The 26501-nt window shown below is 29.9% G+C and overlaps 1 protein-coding gene across 1 annotated transcript; it reads right to left on the bottom strand.

Moving 5' to 3' along the window:
- Window positions 1–1860: 1860 nt before the first annotated feature.
- LOC101209818 (auxin efflux carrier component 5) lies at window positions 1861–6184 on the bottom strand. Its single transcript, XM_004152782.3, has 6 exons — window positions 5754–6184; window positions 5336–5649; window positions 4511–4596; window positions 2982–3139; window positions 2202–2278; window positions 1861–2047 (listed from the first exon to the last, which is right to left on the bottom strand). The coding sequence occupies exons 1-6, from the start codon at window positions 6156–6158 to the stop codon at window positions 1972–1974; spliced, it is 1116 nt and encodes a 371-aa protein (XP_004152830.1). The 5' UTR covers window positions 6159–6184; the 3' UTR covers window positions 1861–1971.
- Window positions 6185–26501: the final 20317 nt, after the last annotated feature.

The following is a 26501-nucleotide window of genomic DNA, read 5'->3' as shown; positions in this document are numbered from 1 at the left end:
TCAACATAAGAACAATAATTTAAAATTAACATTAATACATAGAATAATATTATAAATTTAAAATTTAACAGACTATGATCGTTTTATTTTTTTGAGCCATTTCTAAGTGGACAAAGATAAGGATTAATTTGAATTATATACTTCACACATCTAGTATTTGATATATTTTGGTTGTGTGACATACAAATCAACTCCTATACTAAGATATAAATCAAAATGTGAAAACCTATTTAATCAAACGAAAACAAGTTCATATTGAAACATACAACAAACAATTACATCCATCAAAATACAACTAAATTGATGATATATTTTAAGATTTAAAAGAATTGAGAATATTATTTAAAAATACTCGTATTTATTTGATTACTTATTTTGAGAATAATAATAAGAAAAGAGAAAGTGAAGAAGAGTTGATGATTGTGGGGGCAATATGGTTATGATGCGAAGGCACTCACATAGTCACATAGTCCCATAGTCACATATCTAACTTTGACATTTTAGAAGAGAGGGATTTGTTTATTTAAATTTCAAACAATATGTTCTTTTGAGTTGTCACCATTTATTATTGTTCCATACTCATTCAATCAACTTTTCTTTAACCAACAAACCTGGGGACATAATCATATTCTACATCTTCAACTCCTTTTTTCATTTTTTTTTTTAATTCAAGTTTTGTTATTAAATTATTTTTAACATAACTTATAATATTCTTGTTTAAATCAACTAATATTTCTTGCTGATGGAGAGTTTATAAATAAAATGTGAAGCCCAAATTCTGAAAGCCCAAATTCTGAAAGCCCATTGACTTATTAATCCAACCATATATTAATGCTAATTGGGCTTATGCTCATTATGGCCTTCAACACTTTCTCAATTTTTATACAAATTTTGCCTTAGGATAAATAGCAAATTTTAATTTAAATTCATAAAATAGAAATTTTTAATAAAAGTAAAGATGCTCAACTGTTACTAGTAGGAGAGGAATTGTTGATGGAAAAATGAAGGTGTTGATTGTATCGTTCTTAGTTAGAAGTAGGATCACTGATGACAAACTAAATTCATAGTTAGATTAATTTGACTTGTAAAATTGAGCCAAAATAAGGAATTTTTTAAAATTTGACTTCAATTTTATCTTTTTCGAGATTGATCCACCCATATATGTGCATAAATATTAATCTCGAAAAAAGGGACATTTGACATTTGTTGAATAAGAAAATTTAGAGCAATCACAAAATATCATATCATTTACCAAATTAAAGATGAAAATATAAATAATTGAATTTGCGACCAAATAAAAGTTGACATGTATCCCAAATTGGAATTGAAGACATAAACTGGTAAATCCTGATGCCACACGTGACCGTTAGATCAAGTTAATTATTATTTTTGTCTAATTAAATATTATTTATTTGGGTTCCAATTCAATTGAGTTCAAAAATAGACTTAATTTAATTCAAATGTCAATGAAGACCCAAGTCCATATTGTTGGGCTCAGGGGGTCAAGTTCATAGTCCACACAATACCCATACGAGAACTCAATAAATAAAGAAGTTTTTCTTCATTTGTGAGGTTCAGAAAATTTTACACGAGAGAGACAAGAGAGAATTCTTCCAATAATTAGAAAACTCCCTATTTGTTCATAAACCGAAACTAAGGATACACATTCAATTAGGAGAATCAGAGAAGCAAGTTGTAAAGATCAAACCACACTCTCATCATAATCTACGTGCATCAACATAAGTTCAAAACCTCGCGTGTAAACCATCATGATGAAGGTGTTTGTTCAAACTTTGGGTTTTAACACAACATTAGTGAATCAATACTATTGTTACAAGTAGTAGCACTAAAGTAAAAAGATAAGATTAAGTAGTGATTAGTGATATGAATTAATAATTGAAGGTGTTTGTTCAAACTCAACATTCTCTCCCATTCTTACAATTTTTTGCTATTAGATCTCTCGTAAAAGGGTCAATGTACAATAAACTCTAAAGCTGCATAATAAGCAACCAACACAGGAAGAGAAACTATTGCCCCAAAAATCACCCTGCATTTCAAACAAAAAGGGCCACAATTTAATTAACAAATTCATTAATCATGTAATCAACTCAGATTTATACTAATAATAAGATTTATAATCAACAAAAAAAAAATTTCTTTAGAAATTGTTATCATTAAATAATGGTATTAGTGAAACTTACGCTGTGCTAAGAACATCTGCATGCAATCCATACTCTTTTGCATAAATAAATGATGTTATGGATTGTGGTACTGCTGCCTACAAAGATATTAAAAATTGCATTAAAATGAATGTCATAAGAATTTTGAAATAAGTAAAAATTTGTTTTAGCTAATTTATACTTCTATTGTGCTTGAATTTAGTCACTACAATCAATACTGTTAACTAAAGTATATGCTTCAACTTTTTTAAATTTATTTTCATACACTTCTTACTAAAAAGTGAAAACAAAGAGATGCGCTCGAAGTGAATGTAGTGATATTAACGAAGGTCGTTGGAGTTGATCATCGAACATAGTTTCATAAAATGTACCGTCCTAGGTGGTTAGTCATAGTTTGCCCCAAGATTGGTCATTGGTTGTTGAAGTTAGGCATGCAAAAGTACTGTGTCGTAGTTGAGTTGTCGATTGGGTTAAGTCAAGCTTGGCCTAGACCAAAATTGACCTTTTAATTTGAGTCTTCTCCAAAGTTTTATAATCTTTGAAGGAATATGTTCAAATTGACTCCTTATGTTTGTAATTTTGAAGGGTCAATCTGAGTTTTATCCAAAGTTCATAACCTTTATGTTAGAAATTAAACCCTTTATGTTCATAAACCTTTGAAGCGTCAATTTGAGTCTTATCTAAAGTTGGGTAGATTTTCAACAATACTGAAATAATGTAATATCAAAGTCTTAAAAATCAATTTATTATCATACACATACATATAAATAAATATTAATTAGAGTGGTTAGAAAATTAAACCTGAATTATAGCAACACGAAGAACGTCACCATGCAAACCCATAGCAATGGAGCCAATGGCCATGGCAGCTGGTCCAGCAATAAACTTCAACACCATTCCTACTATAGTGAGTGTTGGTCCACAAGCTATCAATTTTTCTTGCAATGCCATGAAAATTCCTGCACTTAATTCAAACCTATGCATAAGCTAAACAAAAAAATATTATTGTCTTAATTCAGTTTAAAATATATGCTTTTTAATCGAGAAACCAATTCAAATTTAGAACTTATCTACTACGAACAAAAATGTATGAAATAAAATAATAATTGAAAGCATATACCAAGAAAACTATGTTCTTTGAATTATTGGTGAGAAAATTATTCCCTTCGTGATCATAACCTATGATACCAAAGAACAAAAATACTTACTTTCTCTAAAATATTGTTTGTCTGACCAACTTTAGATTGCATTTAGTTCTATCTTTATTTTTCTAGTCCAACGGGTTGAGTATTAGAATTTAAAACCTTTAAAGAAAATAATGTACATTTTTGTTAAAAGTGTAAAAAATGAATATAACTCAAGTCTTAAAAATACATTTTTGTTAAATTAAATATAAGTCAACAATTATTTTATATTGATGTATGTGTACTCCAATAAAAAGTTGGAAATGTTAGATCCTCCATTCTAAAATTGTTGTAGTAAAAAGAGTTAGAATATTTATTTAATAATACAAAAGGAGGGTAGATGTCATTTGGTAGTTAATTAAATAATAGTTACTCATTTGGTGTATGTGGTAAAACAAACATAGTATACAATATAATATGTTTTAATGTATTATGACTTGATTTTAACTTTTGTTAATTGTAAACAAATATACTAACCTAAGATCCCATTAATATTATTTTTATTAGCTTAGGTCACATATATTTTTTTGAATAGATTCCCACTCAAATCTTCAATTATACCCACTAATCTTTTTCTTCAAAAAAGAATGAGAATTAAAATTTTTAATGGGAATTGCTGGACACTATAGAAATTTTAGTTATAATATAATCTAGTTAAAAAAAAGTTTATAAACTAAATATAACAAGTCAAATCATCCTTAAATAACATGATTATTAAATATATAGAATTAGGTCAGGTGGTTTAATTTTGTAAATAAGTGATTGAGAAAAAAAATTGAAAGAGCTTACAACCAGTTGATTTTTTTTATTTACTTTTAAATTAATTTAATTTTAAAAATTTTAAAAAACTAATATATATCACAATATTTTATAAATTTGTAAAATTAGTAAATTTAAAAAGAATGACGATCGTCCTAGCTGTTTCATAGTTATTTGATATTACTAATTTTGTTATATTCACAATATGAAGCTGTTTTTTTCTAAATATTTTTATTAATTTGATGCAAATTTGCAAAATAAAATTTGTTTGAAAATTTCACTCTGATAAATCTAAACTAGACGTTTAGTTTTTCATATATCTTTTGTAATAAAAAAAAGATGCAACATAAAAGAAAATTAACAAAGGAAGTAAGTTTGTAATCTTACCCATGTTGAACATGGCAGTGCCAATCCCAGCTTTTGACATTATTAAAATAGACCCCTCCATAATGCTTGGCATTTCAACATGCCACCTTCAATCAAATTTTCAAAACATTCATATATATGTATATATACACATACATACATTATTACCTTGTAACACACATATATAATTATATGTTTTGTTTAAGTTCCAGGCTCTGGAGACGTTTGAGGCGTGAAGTGAGTTATTATAATCTATGATTATTATAGTTTGTGTGTTATAATAATTTATGGTTTACTATAATCTGTGTTTGAGGTGCAGATTATTATGCTTGGAAAAATAAGAAATAGTTAAATGAGAGAGTGAGGAATAGTGAAAGGGAGAAGTGGGAAATAGTGAAAGGAGAGAGTGAAGAATAGGATAAATAAGAAAAAAAAGTAGAATAGTCCTAATCTTGAGACAAACTTGGAAGAAGCTAAAACCTTCCTGATCTGAGGGCCAAACGGTCGTTCTTTAATAATATGAATATCTAACAATTTTATGTTTGAACTTTAACGAGTAACAATTTAGTTATTGTATTTTATAAATTGTAATAACAATCCTAAAAAATAAACAATTAAACTAATGATGAATATTGATTTTAAGATTTATGGAAAAGTATAAAAACTACACATTGATAAGAGTATTTCACCTTAAAATTTCAAAGAAAAAAAAAATGAAGAAGCACTATCAAATGCAACTATTTTTTAAGCTCAAAGACTATGTGGATTTTATTTAATTCATTAATCTTTTTTATTCTTTTGGTCTATGGTTTAATTCTTTTTGTTTTTCTTATGATATAGAAATACCTTTTTGCAACAAATGCCCAAGCAAAGCCAATGGTACAAGCATATGAGTTGGGATTCCCAGCCATCTTCACCCAAACTTTCTTCATCAAAGGCTTCAAAGAAGGCCTATGACTCTTACTTGATCTTCTCATTTCCTCAACCTCCATGCCCTCTCCCTCTAAATCCTTTTCTCCCTCTCCACCCACTTCAACAGTTTTTTCTTCACTCACAACCCCCGAAGAAGCTTCAGCAGCGACCAAATCCAACCCCGTTCGTCGAAGTTCCAACACAAACAATAGTATAGTCAACCAAACAATTGCTTGAACCACCGAACCCTACATACTCAAAATTCAAAATTTTCATCAACATGTCAACATTACGACCCGTCTATACAACCCTAATAATAAAAACATATCAATATCAAAGTTTAAAATCTTGCCTGTACAACGAGATCGACAGCCATTTGACCGTACATGACCTTAGCGAGAGGAACACCAATGACGAGGGCGTTGGTAAGCGTAGAGAGAGAGAAGCTAGTGATGGACCAACAATAACTACCTTTGGTAGTACACTTGGCCCAAAAGGCCAAGACGAGAACGATGATAAGTTTTCCGATGGCGTCGGCGGCGATGAAAGGGAAGTTGAGATGAAAAGGGTCGATATGGGAAGTGAAGTCGAAGGTGAAGAGAGGGAGAGTGAAATAGCAAACTAATTTGTTAATGGCGTCGCACTGTTGAGTGCTAAAGATTTTCCACCATTTCACAGAGCCATAGCCTAAGATCAAAGCAAAGTACAATGGAGCCATGGCGGCAACCACCTTATAAACATCTTGCCAACCGATCATGGCCACAATACACCCAACACTTCTTATTATTGGATTTTAGAGCACTATTAAAAACTAAGGAAACGCCCTATTTATATGCAAATGCAAATGCAAATGCATGAAAGATAATCTAAAGTTTTCTTTTTTCAAAAAATTAACAATAAACTTTTGGTGGAACTTTGACATCTATTAAATTTTAATTCGCACGTATTTAATTTTAATAAATCTTAGATGTAATCATTCATTTGAAGTTAACTTCTACCAAAACTTACTTAAATAATAATATTAAATTTCATGCAAAAAAAATATAACCTATAAATATGATTTTAAAGAAACCAACCATTATAAACTAGCTGTAAAAATTAAATTTAAAATTTATTAAGAATATCGAGACTAAAATTAATTTCTTTTCAAAATAAAAAAAAAAAATAGATTTTTTATCCATCTTATAATAATTATTATTATTTAGGTTTAGATTCTTGGAAGTTGAAAGATTTTGGTTAAGAGAACTTCATGTAATTTACACATCATGTTTTGATTTTATTCTTTTATTCTCTCTTATGTCTTAAATATTCTTTTTTTTTAGTTATGCTGTTTGTAGAATTTTCATTTACTATCATATTTTCATTTATTTTATTATTATAAAAAAAAGACGCACGTAAAATTAACAAATAATAATAATAATAATAATAATAAAAAAAAAGTTCATGTCACTACATCTTCTAAATTACAAAAGTAGAAAATTTAAAAATTGATAATCTTATGATAATTCTCTAATGGTCATATAATAGTCGTTTGATATTACTAATTAATTGTCATATTTGTCATATTCACAATATGCAAAAATAGATTTACCATTGACGCTTTTTTTCTAAATGTTTTTGTAATTTTTATGTAAAAAACTATAGTATTGATCTTTGTTATTGTAGTTTCATTATGATGACCTTACATGTTTAGTGATACTCTTGCAAAAGCCACTTCTTCCAAAAGCCACTTTCTGCTTTATTTTATTTTATTTTTTCAATTTTGCAAGTTATATATATACACACATATACATATATATATATATAATATAGTATAATAGATGCCTATTATATCCATCATCCATTATGTTTAGGGTCTATAGAACTATGTGTCACTCTTTCTCACATTGAATATACAACATTTAGTGGCATTGTAACCCACCTCAAACTTGTCAAATTGAGGTTATGCATATTTATTTAGTTTAATATTAATTTACATTCCTAATGCCTCATTAGATATTATTATTATTATTATTATTATTCCTGATCACATAAATTCTAATATATGCTAATTTATTTATAATTTTATGTGCATTTAAAAATTGTATCGAAGATAATTAACTCAACTTGAGAGAAGTTGTTAAATACCTTTACCTTCATGACTTATGATTGATTGCATGTCCTTAGGTTAGTTGTTTCATTGTTTAACTAATATTCTAATGCACAAAACCCTATTCCAAATTCGTCCTATATATCTATCTTGGGTTAGGTTAGGAACGTGATTAGCTCCAAAATTATTATAAAATTAGACAAAACTTCTCAAATAATTTACAAATATAACAAAATATATCACAACATATTTGTAATAGACTATAATAGATCAAGATAGACTACTTATTTGTGTCTATCACATAATACAAATAGACACATATAGTAGTATATTATGATTTATTGCAATCCATTGTAGATAAACTGTGATATTTTACTACGTTCTATAAACATTTTGATTAATTTGACTACATTTAAACATCATGGTTAAATAAATCATTACGAAAACCTATTTCGTAAGAGTGATATAAAGTCTAAAAGAATATTGGCATTAAATTAGTTTTATATTTTAAGTTTATGTATCTAACTTGACTTCAAAAATTAACTTTTATATATATATATATATATATATATATAAATCTCATAAAATCGATGCAAAACATAAACATGAATATCGAAAAATATAATAGAATATATAAATAATAAATTAAGAAAAAATAAAACTCTCCAAAATTCTTCACTATCTCCCGTTTGTTTGGTAATTCAACTAATGTGTGTGTCTTACAAACTCACCAATTGTCACTGCCTATAGGTTATTTGACAAACATATGCGAATGATTATGGATAGTATATTCAAGACACGTGACAATGTAGACGAGATGTGGAGAAAGTGACACATGACATTTTGACACTAAGCATAATGGGGCATCTATTTAATAATATTTATAATACTCTCTCATAGCTATCCATTGCATATATGAAGTATGTCTCGTTAAAACCGTACTAGAAAAAAATACCAATGAAAAATAAGTCCTAGTGAAGGAAAAAAAAGGTACATATTTCATATCATTTATACACTTCCACAAAAATAAAATTTACTCGTTATAGAAGCATCACTTGAAATCTCTAACTGGCCACATTCAAATGTTCACCAATTTTTCAAATGTGGAAAGTAATAATTTGGTAAATAAGTCTGTCAGGTTATCTTTATTGTGATGTAATCAAATTTGTTCTACTGTGATGTCATCATTTTCTTCAAGATCATGAGTGTAGAAAAGCTTTAGCGTAAAATATGTTTAAATCTATCTCTTTTAATATATCATCCATTAACTTGGGTTATACATACTAGGGATATGTTCACAGTTCGATTCGGTTTGGTTTGAAACTGAAATTGCATCGAACTGCCAAAAAAAAAATCTCATATGAAACTAAATCGAACCGCTAGCTCATCTATGTCAAACCAAATCAATACTGAACCGTATATGCGGTTCAACTTTAGTTCAATTTCAAATAATCTCATATCATAGACGTATGTGCCTACAACCTCCTACATGATCGTTTGACTTTCTATACGATTGTTCAATTCTCTTACACGACCGTTTAGGTTTCTATACGATAGTTTACCCTCTTACATGATCGTTTAGCTTACCAATGACCGTAATCATTTATCCTCTTACGATTTGGTTCGATTTGATATCTTAAACCGAACTGAAACACATAAGAATTGGTTTCAATTTCGGTTCGATTCTGATTCATTGCGGTTTGGTTCAATTTTCAACTATTCTTTTAACACCCCTAATACTAATTGATGTGTTGTTTTCGTATAGTATCGTTGAAAGATTTTTACAAGGAGACAAGCCACATGTTTCACGAATGTGCTGGGTAATTGATCTTAGCCATACACATTCTCAACTAGTCTCATGAATTGCAAGAATTTCAACTTGATTTGAGGAAGTATCTGTGATGGTTAGTTTCTTGAATCACCATGATATAGCAGTTCCTTCACATGTAAACAAATAATTTGTTTGAGATCTATTTTTGTGTAGATCAGATAAATATCTAGAATATGCAAAACCAACTAAATCAAAGTTTGATTTATTTGAATAAAACAAACTCGTATGATTTGTTCCTACGAGATAACGAAGTATACACTTAGTTCTATTCCAATATCTTTTTATTGGAGAGAAGCTATATCTAGCTCATAAATTTAATGAAAATGCAATATTTAGTTTTATATTATTGACAAGATACATTAGAGCAATAGATGCACTAAGATATAGTACTTCAAAACCAATAAAATTTTTATTATCGAAGTCAAAATATATCTTTTTTCACATCTAATGAATGAATTTGCATTCGAATGTTCAATGAATATGATTTGTCCATGTAAAACTTTTTCAAAATTTTTCTTATATAAGTTGACTAATGAACAAATATTACATTTGCTAAATGCTCGATTTGCATGCCAAGACAAAAAAACAAATTTCGACATCTTTCTATCTCAAATTCTTTCATAAGACATTCTATTGCGTTTAAAATTTCTTCTAGAGTACCAATTATATTTAAATCATCAAAATACACAGTTATGTTGTGGCTACATTCATAAGATGCATGCCTAGACTTTCATACAGACCAATTAAAAAACACTACTGTGATTTCATCTACCATTGAAAACATGTCTCCTCAATAATCAATATTTGATCTTTGTGAAAAAACTGCAACTTGTCTTGTTTTATATCTTATGACCTCATTATTTTCATTTATTTTTCTCACGAATACTCATTTATATCTCATAAGTTTGACACTTTTTGGTGTTTGGCAAATCTTGACGTTTTAAAAGCGAATTTAATTAGGGGTCTTTGCAAAAATAGCAAAAAAATTATGATAATAAAGCATATGTCACTACATTTTCTAAATTGCAAAAGTAGCAAATTTAAAAATCGATAACTCTTACCATCTGATAGCCCTATGGTTACCATTTGATAGCACTAATTTTGTCATATTCGTAATATGCAAAAAATATGTGCAATGAGCTATTTTTTCTAAATGTTTTTGTCATTTGATGCAATTTCCCATTTAATTATGCCTTAATTGCTTCTTTTAACAAATACCAATATTTTCTCTGTCAACATTTTTTTATTAGATTTTAGTTTGGGATCCTCACTTTTTAGATATAATATCAAGAGCAACATTATATGCAATATATATATATATATAGAATTGAACTTTCATCTTTTTCCTGTCATGGTATAGTTTATTAAAATCTCATCATTAGCTTTAAGCATTTCACGTACTTTAATTTACTTGTCATGCCAAAGATTTCTTCATGGGCATATCATCAATCAAGTTACTAACACAACGTTTTACTAACTTTAGCTTTCTTTTTAACATAGAAATTCTTAAGAAAGGTTTTAGGTTTAGGGTTTACAATAAAAGTTTTATAAACAATTTTGCTAAATCATTTTGTGTATGAACATGAGCTATGAGGTGTTTAACCCTTATCCCAATTGACATATGATAATTATCAAAAGCTGGGGATGTAAATTCACTAGCATTATCAAAATAGATCGACTTAATTGTATAATCAAGAAATTGTGCTGTTAACTTAATTATTTGAGCAAGTAACCTTGCAAATGCAAAGTTTCGGCTTGACAATAAGCACATACGTGACCATTTGCTGGATACATCTATTAATACCATGAAACAATCAAGTGATCCACTTGGTGGGCTAATAAGTCCACATACATCATCACGAATCCGTTCTAGGTGAATCAATTTTCACTTTAACTGGTAATGGACTAATTATGAATTTGCCTTGAGAGCAAGCATCACATAATAATTCATTAGATTAAAGAATCTTGCTCTTTAATAGATGTCCATGTGAATTTTCAATAATTCTTCTCATCATTATAGATCCTAGACGATCTAATCTGTCATGCCAAATAGCAAATATATCTAGATTCATGAACTTCAAGTTCATTGTTGCATATGTTTGAATTACTCCTATATGAGTATAATATAATCTAAAAGATAAAGTAAACAACTTTTCTAGTATACATTTTTTATTTGACACAAAATATATAACATAGATATTATATTTTAATCTTTCTATCAGTCTCAATCTGATAGATTTCTCTTTAAATGATTAGAGAACAATGAATTATCAATTGTAAATTTTGTTCCTTTAAACTATTTCCTTTTCAAATCATTTAATTAGATTTGCAAAACTTGATATTGTATTAACTTTTGCTTACAACATTATCAATTTGAAAAAAATATTTTCTTATTTGTTAGTGTATTGTATGCATATAGTTGCACTGTTTTTCAAATATATATCTTTATTGTTCATTTTTTTTAGTTATTTAGTATAAGAACACTATCCATGCTTCTTTATTAAACAAAATAAGAGAAACAAAACATAGAACATAAAAATAAAGATGAGAGAAAAACATTAATTATGATATAATACAAAGAAAAATAGTTATTTTATCAAATATGTAAATTTTCTATTTGGAAGATTAAAAAAATCTACCACATCCAAATTTTCATACTAGGTGAGTCAAATATATTATTAATCTGATATGCAAAATTTGCTTCCACATTTTTCCACATTTTTCACTTTTTCTTGTGGAGCTTTTCTTTTATGATCACTATTTCATGTGGTTCTTTTGAAATTTGAATGATTATAACAACCAACCATGAAAAGTAATTATTTATTCTCTACTATGTTCACAACCTCGATCACAATTGCCAAATTTAAAACATTCACTTTAAGGTATGTGATTATTTTAATTGGTCAAGATTGTAAGCCCCAAGTCGCAAAGTTACCTTATGCGAAAGACTACGAGCAACAAAGACGACCTATACAATAAGAAGCACTATTGCTATAAAGAGGAAACAACTACTTCACCAGAAAGTAGTGACATCATTGTCCACAAAGAAAGTCGGCGAACGATTTGATCTTGCCGTCCAATCTGAATCTAAGATAAGAAAATAGTAGAGACATGTGGCGTTCTAGAATTGGATCCCTACTCGCTGCCAACAATAATAATCATTATGACATGGGGAACCTCCACAAGAAAAAGACTTTTCCTCCACAAGAAAAAGACTATTAAAAGAGGAAATCGCAGTCATTTTTTATTTGATCTTAACATAAACTTTTAAAAGGAGAAAGATTAGAGAAGTTCTGGAGCCTTTGAAGATTCAAAATCAACCGAAACTAGTAAGGGTCTGCAAGCTAGTACGAAGGAGAACTTCAAGTAAAGGACCAACATAGAAGCTAGTTGTTGTGTTAGTGAGTGATTATTTTTAGTAAAAGATTTCTAAACTTCGTTGAATGAATCCTTAAAACTGCATCTTTGAAGAATTTGTTTATATGTTTTTTCCTTTAAAATTTCCAATTCCAAAATACATCGGTTTATGCATGAGTTAGAAGGAGATGATCATGCCACACATTAGAGGTGACGGTAGCATGATTTAAAGGATGCATGTGTGGTGAGTTTCCTCATAAGTAAAAAGCGCGTTTGAAAATGATTTCCTTGAGAAAAATGTACTTAGAAATATTCCTTTTGAACTTTGTGGTTCTGCATAATAAGTGTATAAATCTAAGTATGTTATAGTGCCTTATTGTTATTTGAAAAGAGTACATGAAACTTATTAAGAATTGAATTAAGATGACCTCTTGTACCCTATGTGATATGATACTCCATTCATGTTGTGTGATCTGGAATAAAATGGTCTATTCATGTTGTGTGATCTTGAATAGAAAGCCTCATATTTGTTGTGTGAACTCGTATGAGATGCATTTTGCTTGTTGTATGGTCTGGCATTGGAAAACCTGCTATGGATAGTAAAATTGATGAAAGTTGCTAATGGCGTTGAGTTTACTCCGCATGATTGCAACTTGGCAAAAGAGTACGCTTGAGCCAAGGTGAGGGTACAAAGACTTAATTAATTTTGCGGAATGATTATGCGAACTGACCTTGTGATACGCGACACATGATGACTTGTAATAACAGATACAAAAATGTTATGATTTAAATCACATGATTTTATGCTGCTTCAATTTGTTTATTGCCTATCTTGAATGATCGATCTCACTCATTAAACCTTTTTGTCTAACCCTTTTCTTTCCAGACTATTTTATTCTCCCCCATGTAGCAAAGGACATCTGACATTGAACTTGCTATCTTGATCGCCTACCGTGCCTCTTCAATCACATCATTTTGATAGTGACCACTGTCATCTCGCATATAGTGTAGAAGCTAGATGAGAAAAGCTTAAATGTTATTAAGTTGTATTTTGTTCTCTCAAGAGAAACTTTGTAATAAATACTAAATATAGTCACTTGTTTTGAAAATCAATGAAGTTGTCTTATTTCACTCATGTTTGCATTTCACGTTTAAAATTTATTAGTTGTATTTATCTCCATTTACTAAACGTTCAGAATTTATCTCATGGGAGCTACACATTGATGGTTTAGGCGGTATGCCTCTCCTTAGTCGCAGAGAGTAACTTTAGGCATGGAGCGTGACATCAAAATTCATGGTAAATAATTATTACTATTATTAATATCAAATGTAGATAAAGAATAGTTGTTTTCTTATGATCATATTTTTATGGCATCTTATGTGTATTTCAGCATGAAAGAGTCCTAATAAATAATTATTACTATTATTAATATCAAATATTGTAATTTTGTAATTTTAAGAGAAACACTTACAAAATATTGTAATTATATTAAAATAATATCTATTAGTTATAATGATGAGTAGGGAAATGGACGCACTTTTAGAACCTATTTTTAGTGGAGAAAATGATAGGAACTCATGTTGATAATTAACTTGTAAAATGAGACACAAATTATTGATAAAATATAATAGAAAATAATATATAAAATAAATAGAAAAATAAGAAAATAGATTTTTCTTCTTCTAAAATTCTTCTAAAATTCATGAAATTTTCTCCAATATGAGTGTGTTACAACCAACCTACAAAATCTCACTATTAATTTATATCCAATTTGTCATATATGAGCTCGATTAGATGGACACTTAAAATTAGTATCTTTAACACATATCACAATTTAGATGCATGAAATATGAGAAAGTGATGCATGACATTTTCACACTAAGCACTATCATAATGAGCATTTATGTATAGTAATAATGAACTAAATTAAATATATGTATATATACACATACATATAGATGTATCACATCATTTGTTTGTTCGAGTAAATTCTATAAATTAATATATTCAACCCATGTACCCCACACACATACACATCAATATTTTTAATTCTTGATTTGCAACATTTGTGTTTGCCCCCAACCCCTTTTAGCTTCACTTCTTCAATTCATTTCATTAGGACTCCTAGTTCATCTCAAAGGCCAAGTTAACTCATCAATTTAATTAATTAAAAACTTAAGTTTTGCTCCAAATGCTCAAAATAATCTACAAAATAATATATATTTGAAAACACTAACATATACATATCAGGAAACTAGCTAAAACTAAAGCTTAAAGTACTCTCAAAGTTAGGGTTTTGCTAAAATTTACTTACAATGCCTTATCAACCCTCTCCACAATCAACAAGATAATATATAATTAGGGAGTAGCTTCTACCCAAACCTCTCATTTATTTATTAGTATTGTTTTTCTTATTTATCAAGCCTCTCACATTGCATTACCTTCTACTCTAACAAATCAAAATAAAGGTATATTTTTTAGTCTAATTTTAAGCATATACTAAGTTTTCTTTGTTTTGTTGAGTCAGAATTTTTTGGTGTAACACTATGATGTGCGTCAACTATTTGATTAGATTCCTACACCTTTTGGATTAACAAGCAGGGTGCAATTCATCTAAGTTTACAAAATAAAATAAGTAAAACTATGTGCTTTTTAATTATGATTCAGATCAAAAGAGTCAAGGCAAAACTACAAACTTGAAAATGTTAAAAAATTTCGACATTCTAAATTACTTTCATCCCAACTGCACCATAATATATTGCTCTAATATATCGCACCCAAAACATCTAATATCCATTTAATTAGGTCATATGGTTAAAATTAAGACTTGCAACATGCAATGAGAAAACATTTTCATGGTTAATAAAGGAAGAAATTTAGATATAAAAGTAGTCTCTATACGTCTGTCTTTTAAAATTAACAATGAAAAATAAAATAGTTATCCAACTAAATGAGATGATCACCAAAATTAACACAAGTAAAAATAAATAAATAAAAAAGAAAAACAAATTTATTGAAGAACAACAAAGAATAAAGAATATATGAAATCAATAATAGCATGGAAGAATGGGAGAACGCAGAAGAATAAAGAATTAAGAATATAAAGAATATAAAAGAGGAAAGAAATTTAAAAAAAATAAAAAGGAATAATATCTAAATATACAAAATAGATTAAATTTGAATGTTTTCATTTCACCACACAGTATCAATAAAAGTGAAGTAATTTGTCAAAACTTGTTGAATAGATTATTTTACTCATAATTAAAAACTGCAAAGTTTACATTGCCAAGTTTGAACATAATGTATTATGAGTATGAGTATTCCCATTCTTGAATACTAGAATTAAGAATTCGTTTTCGATTAACTTTAAAAAAAATATTTTAAAAAATTCTTATTTTAGGCTGAATAAAATGTTATAACAATGTAATTAACAAGGTACCTAGTTTAGCCAGCTAATACAAAATTAAGCTCCCCTAAATCAATTAACTACCCATTAATATAGTCTGATTAATTAGGCTTCCAACAAATACTATATTCCAACTGTTGAACAATATGTCAATAGCAAACAATCATCATGTATGCGACCATCTTTCTTCATGGCAGCAGAAGATTTATAAGAACACCAAGAATAATATATAGCCCTAAACCCTAAAAAACGTACATGGCCAATTATAAAACAACCCCAATAAGGAAAGAACAGATACGATCATAAAGGCCTCCCACAGCACTATGACCAACAACAAACAAAGTTTAAAATATTTAAGGAAACAAAAGAAACCACCAATTGGGTTCTGTCAGTTGGGTTAATCTTGGTTTGCATTTTTTGTCTTCTCTGTGCATTTTTGTATCATTAAAATCTTCTCGAGGTTCTTGGGGTTTGAAGTTGTTCGAAAATACCTTTTTGTGCTTAGGGATTGTTATTGTTTCTGTCCAATTTGAGTTGTTCTTTTTTTGTTTACTTGTTTTTCTTTCACTTTGAGATTTAGAAATTGGTCGTTAGCGCATAATGAGAGAAGTGAAGCAAATGGTTTTGTCTAATGTTATTTCCCTAGCATCGAAGCTAACCAAACACAAGTTAAATGGATCCAACTACTATGATTGATGTCACACGATTCAATTATACGTAGTACAAATATGGATGATCATGTGATTGAAGAGCCACCAAAAGATGATAAGGAAAAGGCTTGGCTTCATGATGACGCTCGATCTTATATTCAAATTAAGAATTTTATTGATAGGGATGTTGTTGGTTTGATAGATCATTGTGATTTTGTGAAAGAGCTCCTAGAGCTTTTAGACTTTCTATACTCTGAAAAAAAAAACAAGCTCATTGAATGTTTGATGTCTACATGCAATTTTTTGAGCTAAACAAGGTAGAATCTGTTACAAACTACTTTATAAGGTTTATGAACAAGGCAAAATCTATTACAAACTACTTTATAAGGCTTAAGAAGACAATTGTTGAACTTGCTTTACTATTACCTTTTAGATTTGATGTCTAGGTTCAACAAGCTTAGTGTGAAAAGATGGTGGTTATGGTATTCTTGAATGGACTGTTAGGTGAATTTGGAATGGCTAAACACGTATCCTTTCTGATTCTAAGATTTCGTTATTAGATGGGGGATTCAGTCGTGTTTTTTGTATTGAGAGTTCCACAATCTAGTTCGCTTGTTTCTCAACCTAGTAGTGCCTTCAAGGGTGCCTAACAATTTTCAGAAGCCTAGTTTTGATATTTGAAAATTTGACTCTTAGGAGATTGTCTATCTCTATTGTCGTAATTAAGCCAAGACATCTAAAATGTGATTATTGAAAGCTTTTGTATATGACTCAACGATCTCAACATGCTCATATAGCTTTCACCAATGATAAGGGTGAGCAATCTTTTACCATTTCTTTTGATGACTTTGCTAAATTTCAAGTATTTAGTAATCCTTATAAGCATCTTCCTCATTGAGTTCTATTACCACCGTTGTCGAGACAAGTAATACGAAATGTGATCTTCTTACATCATCCACCAAATGGGTCATTGACTCTGGTGCCATCAATCATATGACAAGTAATTATAACTTATTGTCTACACCTTTGTCCCATGCCTCATCCCCATCAGTCACCTTGGCAGATGCATCAGCCTCCTCTATGCTTGGATCTAGCACCGTTTGTCACACCCCACCCTACACACGCCCTTACTTGTCATGTGAGATGTGGTATGACTTGGGTATTCTAACACGTTAAACGTCAAAACACTCACTCTTGATGTCCTTATACTTTGCTTAATCGTCTAGGTTCTTAAAATTAACTTAGAAAATAAGTTTAGGCGATGAGAACACTTAACACAAAGAAGATGGAAACAATACTTTTATTAACTTTAACCACAATATCACTTCACAAAATACATAAATAAAACACTTAAACTTTAAAAGCAAAAGGCATGACAGCTCTTCTTGCCTAGCAAGTTTCTCACCCTTTCTTTACTTGGTTTTAATGCATGATACCTTGAATATAAGACTTTAAAACATAACTCAAATTAGAGAGGTTTTAATGAAATCCTTTCCACCAAATATCTTTTTGTAAACACCATTTCTTCACATCAAATCAATTAAATGTATCTTTTCACATAAACGTATCCAATCGCATAAACATACATTGCACATAAACACACATTAGTCAACAGTCATTCCTTTCGCCAAGGACATAAATCATTCTCTACGCAAGAGTATCATCTCACGTTTAGACTACTGAGATGACCTTCTCATCATCAACATTCGAGGATATCTTGATTCATTCCTTGGTGCTTAGGTCGAGACACAATGTTCATCTTTTATACGTTGTCTCACCTCATTCAACATGCACATCTTTTATACATGGCTACCTTTACTCTTTATGTGCACATAACAGTTAGCTCATTTATAGGAAGAAGACTAATGGTGGAAATCTCTTGAAACACATAAAACATACCATAAGCTTTTCGTGGAAATCTCTTTGGAAACATTTATATTGAAATCATTATTTTAAATTAGTAAACAATTTATAAAGAAAGCTTTTAACATAAAATCATTTTTGAAGAAACACTCACAATACTAGTAACTTAAAACCGAAATGCGCCTCTTCTTCCTCTTCTCACATAAACACTTTGGCAGCAATCAACCCTTAAGTTTTCTCTTGAATTTTTTCAGAGAAACAATACTTAATAATCTAGCCAAAGACCCCTATTTATCATGCTCTCAGTTCAACTTAGTCACTCTAAAACTTTTGTTAGCTTGCTAGCTCCTACTCTTAATGGTGCACGTGTAATCTTAAGGTTTAACTTAATCATGCTTAGCTTAAACTCCTACATGTGGCCCATTAAGTAAACTTAAGAAATTTTTGGAAGTTTCTTTTCTTCTTTTCGCCTAATCTTTTCATCTCGCATAGAACCTCAATCGCATAGGAAAGTTTAGTGTTAAAAAAGTTTTGTCGCTTAGCCTTTCTTGCAAACTTCTTAATTGTAGACTGCTCAAAATGCATTCCTTATAACACTTAGTCAATTTTTTACTTCTTAACTTAGGTACGCGTCTCACACCATTACTCTCACCCCATCCCTGTCTTTGTCCTCTGTATTACACTTGCCTCAATTGTTGTTCAATTCAATTCTATTAGCTTGCTTACTCATGATCTTAACTATTTTTTCTCATTTTTTTATTGCTTGTTTTAGAATCGTATGATGAAAAAGATTATTTGTAGAGGACACGAGTCGCAGGGAGAGTGATGATCTTTTTATCTATGAGATTACCTCTCCCTCATCATCCTCTCCTCTACCTTTCTTTGTGTCTCTTCCCATCAGCTTATCTGTCTATCGTGTCTACTCCAAGTCCTCCCCAGTAACCTTCAAACTCATGTCCTCCACCATTAACTTCCTTGCCATATGATTCAGGACCAAGTGGTGATCTGCCCATTGCTCTTCGCAAAGGTTAATGCACTTGTAGTTATTCTACTTCTTCATTGGTTTCATATACCCAATTGTCCTCGCCCACATATTCCTCTATTACATCTCTTGATTCTGTCTCTATCCCCAACTATGTCCATGAAGCTTTAGCTCGAGATGATAACGGTACTTGGGATCTGGTTTCGCGTCTAATAAGAAAGAAGGCTACTTAGTGTAAATGGGTGTTTGCCATAAAGTTTCGATGGAACAATAGCTTGGTTGAAAACTCATCTCACTGCGAAAGGATAAGCTCAAATCTATGATATTGATTAATTTGATACATTCCCTCCTTTTTCCCATGTTAACTTCCATTTGACTATTTCTTTCCATGTGGTTGCTACTCACATTTGGCCCTTGCATCAACTCGACATTAAGAGTGATTTTCTTCATTGTGATCTTCAGAATGAAGTTTATATGGAGCAACCACCTGAATTTGTTGCTCAAGCTAGGAGAGTGATAAAATGTGTTGTCTTCAAAAAGTCTTTGTATGGATTGAAACAAAGTTCGTGCATGGTTTTGGTAAGTTTAGTCAAGCACTCGAATGTTTTGGTATGAAGAAAACTACGTGTGATCATTCTGTATTATATTGATGATCTGACAATGATATTACTTTTCTTGTTATTGTATATGTTAGAAATGGTCTGTTAGGTATATCTTCTCTCAAGACTTTCCTCTAGGGTAAACTTCATACCAAATATTTGGGACAATTGAAGTACTTTTTAGGTATTGAAGTAATGAGAACCAAGAAAGGTGTATATCTGTCTCAATAAAAATGTGTGTTTGATTTGTTGCATGAGATAGATAAACTAGGAATCAAACCACGTAGTACTCTGATGATACCAAATTTGACTTGCTTAGGAAGGAGAATTATAAGGGTTGAATGTTTTTTCATATTGTTGCTCATTGAGTTAGATTTCAAGAAGATAGGAGATCGACCTCTGGATATTGTGTTTTTGTTGGAGGAAACTTAGTGTCATGGAAAAAGTAAGACGTTCAAGTGCTAAGTTAAAGTATAAACCTACGGTACAATTTGTGTGTGAACTTGTGTGGATACACAAAATATTTATTTGAGATCAACTTTAATGTTGTTGTGCCAGCTAAACTATGGTGTGATAATTAAGTTTTTTTTCACATTGCATCTAACTCAGTATTTCATGAATGAACTAAACGTATTGAGATTAATTGTCTCTTTATTCATGAGAAAATACAAGAAAAGTTGATATTTGTAGGATATGTGAAGACTGAACAACAATTGGGAGATATCCTTATCAAAGTAGTAAATGGAGCAAGAATAAGCTATTCGTGCAACAAGTTGGACAATGATTGATATATTTGCTCAAACTTGAAGGAGAGTGTTATAATATGTGTTTATTGTAATTACGTATAGTCGTCCTTTATTGTAATTTTACATTCCCTAGATTAGAGTTTCTTAACTGCCTGTATATATATATACGTATCTTCAATATGATTAATCAATAAGATCATTGTATTATCCAAAAATACAAAGTATAACACACATTTTCATGCTTTCTCCTTAGTTGAGGTTGTGGATTCAAAGTCCAACTATCACTTTTTTTTTTTTTTTGTCGTCATTATTCTTAAAATATTTCTTTTATTTCTAAGTTTTAAAATATCTGTATATTTAAATTTAAATATTTATATTCATATATTATTTCAATTTCTATTGTTATATTTGTTTAATTACTATTTCTCTCGTTTATTATTTTTAATATATTTATATGTTAGCTTAGCTTTTAATCATAAATTTTAAAATATTTAGATTATGTATTATTTTAATTGGAGTTTTTTTAAAAATAAAAAAAAATTGACAAACTATTTACACTCCATAGGACAAAATCACTAAAAGACAAAATTTTACACTTAAATTTTCTATGAAATGTAAATATTTTGTCAATGGTTCTATTTTCGACAATTTTTCATTTAATATTCAATAGGTATATTTAACTTTTTTTTTTAATTTCAAATTTAAAATTTTGATAGTGATGGTAGGAGGTGGTGGTTATGGTGCACGACAACAATGACTAGAGGTTGGTGTACGACAACGATGATGAGAGATTGTGACTCACGACAAGATAAAAAAGAAGAAGGGTGAAGGAAGAAATATAAGAAACGAGAAACAAGAAGTAGTTATCAATTATTATTATTTTTCTATTTAGTCTTTTTTAAGAAACAAGAAATAGAAACAATTATCAAACATATTTCTGTTTTTAGTTCTAAAACAAACGAAACAAGAAACATAAAACTTAAAATTGAAAACGAGAACGTTATTAGACGAGCCATATATTATTCAAATAATACTATCATACAAGAACACCCCACCTTTGTTTGGAAGGGCACGCAAACCCCTATTAGACACCAAACTCACGTATATACATACATGAGTTGGTAAAAGAAACAAAACTATCTAAGGAAGAAAATCTTTTCCCAAAAGGATACGTAAACGTGCTTCGATAAATTCATAACAAAATATGAAAAAATATTGAGCTATACTTAGGTGCAACCCTTGATTACCACACAAAACCTTATTATAAAAGAAAAAAAATTTAAAGAAACAAAAATAGCAAATAGCAAAATTTTATTAAACTATGTTTTGGAATTGCATCAAGATAGATGCATCAAAGGAAGCACCAAACGACTCTAATGCTCTCGACAAACAAAAGAACAAGTTGCACACAATATCATAAAACTCAACTATAGTAATATATATATATTTTTTTGTTTAAACATATGATAATCCAATTAAACATTTGAAGAAGAAAAAATTACAAATGGGTAATTTTAAAAAGGTAAATTAAAAACTGAAATGTACTTTAACTGAAGTTTGGGAAAAAAGTGAATAAAATTAGTAGAGCAATAGTTAGATGCGAATGCTGTTCCATTTCAATCACAAACAGAAGAAATATTATTGAAAGATACCTATAGTTTTTACAAAAATGAAAGAAAAAATGTTGTCAAAAGACTACTTGTAGTTGAAGCAAGTGTAACCTAAAGTACACTAAAATAATTTATAAATTAAAATGAGCCACATAAATTAGATGATATTTTTGTTTAAATTTAAGATGTGATGTTATATATTATTATGATTGACATGCTTTGGTGGGTTCATGGAGGGGGCAATTGAGAAGTGGAATCCATGAGATCAAAATTTATTTGGTTTGTGGTATGAGAGTTAGTGAGTGGGTGTGCATGGAAGTGATTTGTGGCAATCACCAAAACGAACTGTGCTTTTTTATTTATATGAATGGTCAAAAGCTTATTGGGAATAAAGAATCATAATGTATTCTTCACAATAGTGATGTCTCATTCTATTTTCTTTACTTGATGATATTAATGGTTGATTTTAAAATAAATAAATAAATAAAACTAAACTTTTCTTCTCTGAATAAATAAATCAAGTTAATTTCTTAAAAGTATTATTCTTTTTATATCTAATTTTTCTCTTTGAAAATATTCTTCAACCATAGACATAGAGATATGTGTGATTGTCATCTACTTTTTATTATTATTTTTTGTTTAAGGACTTGAATCTTCAATACTTTTTGAGTACACATTCATGGCTGATTAAAACAAAATTATAAAAACAAAACGTGTATGTATGTATGGTGTAAAATTTTAGTGAGTAATTGAATAAAAAGGTTACGACCACACACATGCTTAGGTTTCTAATTGAAAGATTATCCCATTAATATTACAGTATAACTAATAAATTAAACCCACCAAACTTTAGTACAAACTTTAGTTCAATCTAGTAAGTTGTCGAGAGTTCAAATCTTCCACTTCTAACTATACTAAAACCAACCAATCAATCAATTAGTTAAAGCAAAACAACAATAGTTTCTTTCGAGATGTCAAGTTATTTTGTGGCACTTTTGGTTACATCTTTTGTTTTAAGAATTGAGACACCTTTATCAAGTGAAGGGATAAGAGCCTTTATGCGACGGAAGGACATAGAGACCTAACTCAGTTTTAATTTGTTTGGGATTTGGAAAATATTCAAATATATTGGTATAGAGAAACATGATCTCTAAAATTAACCTACTGCAGATAAAAATTGCTAAGCTTGTTTTATAAAATTAAAACTAGGAGAACATTGGGACTTTCTCTCGTTGAAGACTCTAGTTCTATGTAACACCAAATTGTTGGAACACCATCCGTCAGCTAACTCCTTCTCCTTTGAGTGATTGAGGCTTTTGGCTTGTGGGAGCCAAGAATTTGAGAAACTTTTGTCTTTTTTCATCGTATAAAAAACTAGGTTACACAAGCATCTAGTCTTCTGCAAGTTGGAGACACATACGAAGAGAGAGAGTAGAGAAAGGTAGGTGCTTCTTTGTTTCTTTATGCGATATACAAAGTTCCTTTGTATATGTGTCATACAAGGTTTGACTAAGTTAGCGTGTAGGTTAGGGTTATGCGATAAAAGATGCATGTCCTACCTATGTGTTTCTAAACGTATAATGATTAACGTTTAGCACAAGTTATCCACTTTCTCGTCCAAGTGCAAGCAGAGAAAGAGGTTTCTTGGTAAGTCCATGGTCGTACACACAGAATTAGTGTCCTAAGTGATTTTGTCTCGTGTTCTAATTTTATGCGGCAACTATGGTGCGAATGGAGCAGCAAGGTGGACACGACAATGAAATGTATTGAAATATCAACTTAGTGATTAGGCATGGACGTGTATGAATATTTAACTAATTAAGTGAAAGCAAGAGAGTTTAACATTTTGAGGCGATACAAATGATCTATTAACTTTAGAATCAAGACAAGCAAACTTTCAGTGCTTTCGCCATACTTGCTCGTCTTTCGGGACTCAAATACTTAAGGTTAATTTATTTGTCCTTATTAAGGCAAGCAACCTCTCAATTCTTTCGCCACAGATATCGTGTATTTTAATGATATATGCAAGAAACAAATTTGGCGACAAGATTATAGTGCTACAATCTCCTCGCCGTATGGGTTAGTGAAATGTGGGTCATCACGCGTCAATTGATGACAGTCAATACTTTATCTCTTCTCTTGAAGGGGAGAATGTATTGATGGTTGTACTAAGCTAAACAAAACTTATAATTTATTCAACCAGATTCTCTAGTGTTAAAACACCTATATTAGGCAAACAATTAACTAAATGTACAATGAATGGATAAATAAAGAAATATGGGTGAATGATAGAAGAAAAACATCAATTTTATAAAAAAAGCTTTAGGACTCTCGGCAATGGAGTCAATATGACAACTTAATGTTAACAAAATAAAAAATGGAACACAAGAAAATGAGACAAGCAGTAGAGTATGAGTTTCATACTCTTTGGCTCTAATTTTTGCTTTCAAATCAATTTTATTTTGCCAAAATTTGCAGCTAGCCAATGAAGAAGAAGCCTTTATTTATAGGCGAACTGTGATGTGACAAGACAGTATGGACAACATAGTAACATGGGCTCTAATTAATGCTGATAAAGCTGAGTCGACGCCAGTACATCAGTCCTTTATCAGCTTTGTAGATATTCATGCCAACCACTTTTTTGTTCGCTAGTGCTTCATCTCGCCAAGCTTTGCTACAGTGGTTGTCAAATTGGTCGCGCATATTATACTTGCTTGAGATTTTTATCTCATCGATCTTCTCTTATTTTCATCAAACAATCCTGTAATAAGACAACTAAAACACGATTAACATGCATAAAGCTCTTTTGTAATTCACAATGCACAACTGATCAACTTCTTTACTTTCCTACATGTTTTCTTCCAAAGTTATGCACTAAGGATTAATTATTCTACCTAAAAAGCTATAATAACTTGTATTTCTACAAGTTATCACACCCCCAAATTTTGAATAATACTTGTCCTCAAGCATCAATCCATAATCTCAAGAATTCCTTTCCTTCTCCTATTTCACTAAACTTCTCTAAATATTCTTTTAATTTTATCTTGCATTCTGAGTGCTTTATATTTTTCTTGCGTACTCCTTACTTATGTAAATATTTCTAGTTGCTAAATGCAACAAGTTTAATTCGTAAAACACTCTTGTTCATTTTCAGAAAATTCTTATTTTAAATTTTAAGAAATGATTGTTGTTTAGAAAATTCTTGGTTCCTTTCTTTTGGCGAAAAACTTCTTTTATTATTATTTACGTTTGGTGTTGAGTGGGAGATCATTGATATTCTATGAATTTGTTCCTCTCCTCAACTGTAATTCTTATCATCGCTTATTTGTTTTACTCTCAGAATTTTAAAGCTTTGCTTCTTAGTTGAGAGGCAATAACATTGAAGTTTTTATTTCAATTGAATTTGAACAAAAGAGTAAGTTTACTTTTTTTAGCGGTGGTTTAATTTTTTTAACAGCAAGGTCCTCATTGTAAAAAAGTTAATGATAAGACGAACTTAGAAAAATTTTACAAAAGATGTTTGAGGTAAAACTTACTTGCCTAAGGAATCCCATAAATATATACAAAATAGTTTCATTAAGGAAAGACACTTCGTCAAATACAAGCTAAATTATATTTTGAATAGGTATTATCATAGAAGTTATCATTGCAAATCAAGAAAAAGAAAGAGTCGAAAAGAATTCAAGAATGAGTGCAAAAGACAAGTAAAAGTATAACTCATAGAAAAGAAGGAAATTTTTAGTTAAGTAAATAATTGACAAGAAATGACATATATAAAATTACAAAATATCAAACAACAAGTAAGACGAAATGGAAAATACAAAAGATTGGAAGACACCCACAAATTTAATCTTCTTGGCGAGGATCAGAATTGTCAAGATTCGGTGGTGAGAATGGTGCTTCCAAGTCTAGCGGTATGATAGGAGCTGGTACACATTGAACAAACACTGCATGGGTGTATTCCCA

Source organism: Cucumis sativus, chromosome 2 (genome assembly GCF_000004075.3).
Source record: "Cucumis sativus cultivar 9930 chromosome 2, Cucumber_9930_V3, whole genome shotgun sequence".
NCBI lineage: Eukaryota > Viridiplantae > Streptophyta > Magnoliopsida > Cucurbitales > Cucurbitaceae > Cucumis > Cucumis sativus.
This window is presented reverse-complemented; position numbering and strand designations above follow the sequence as displayed.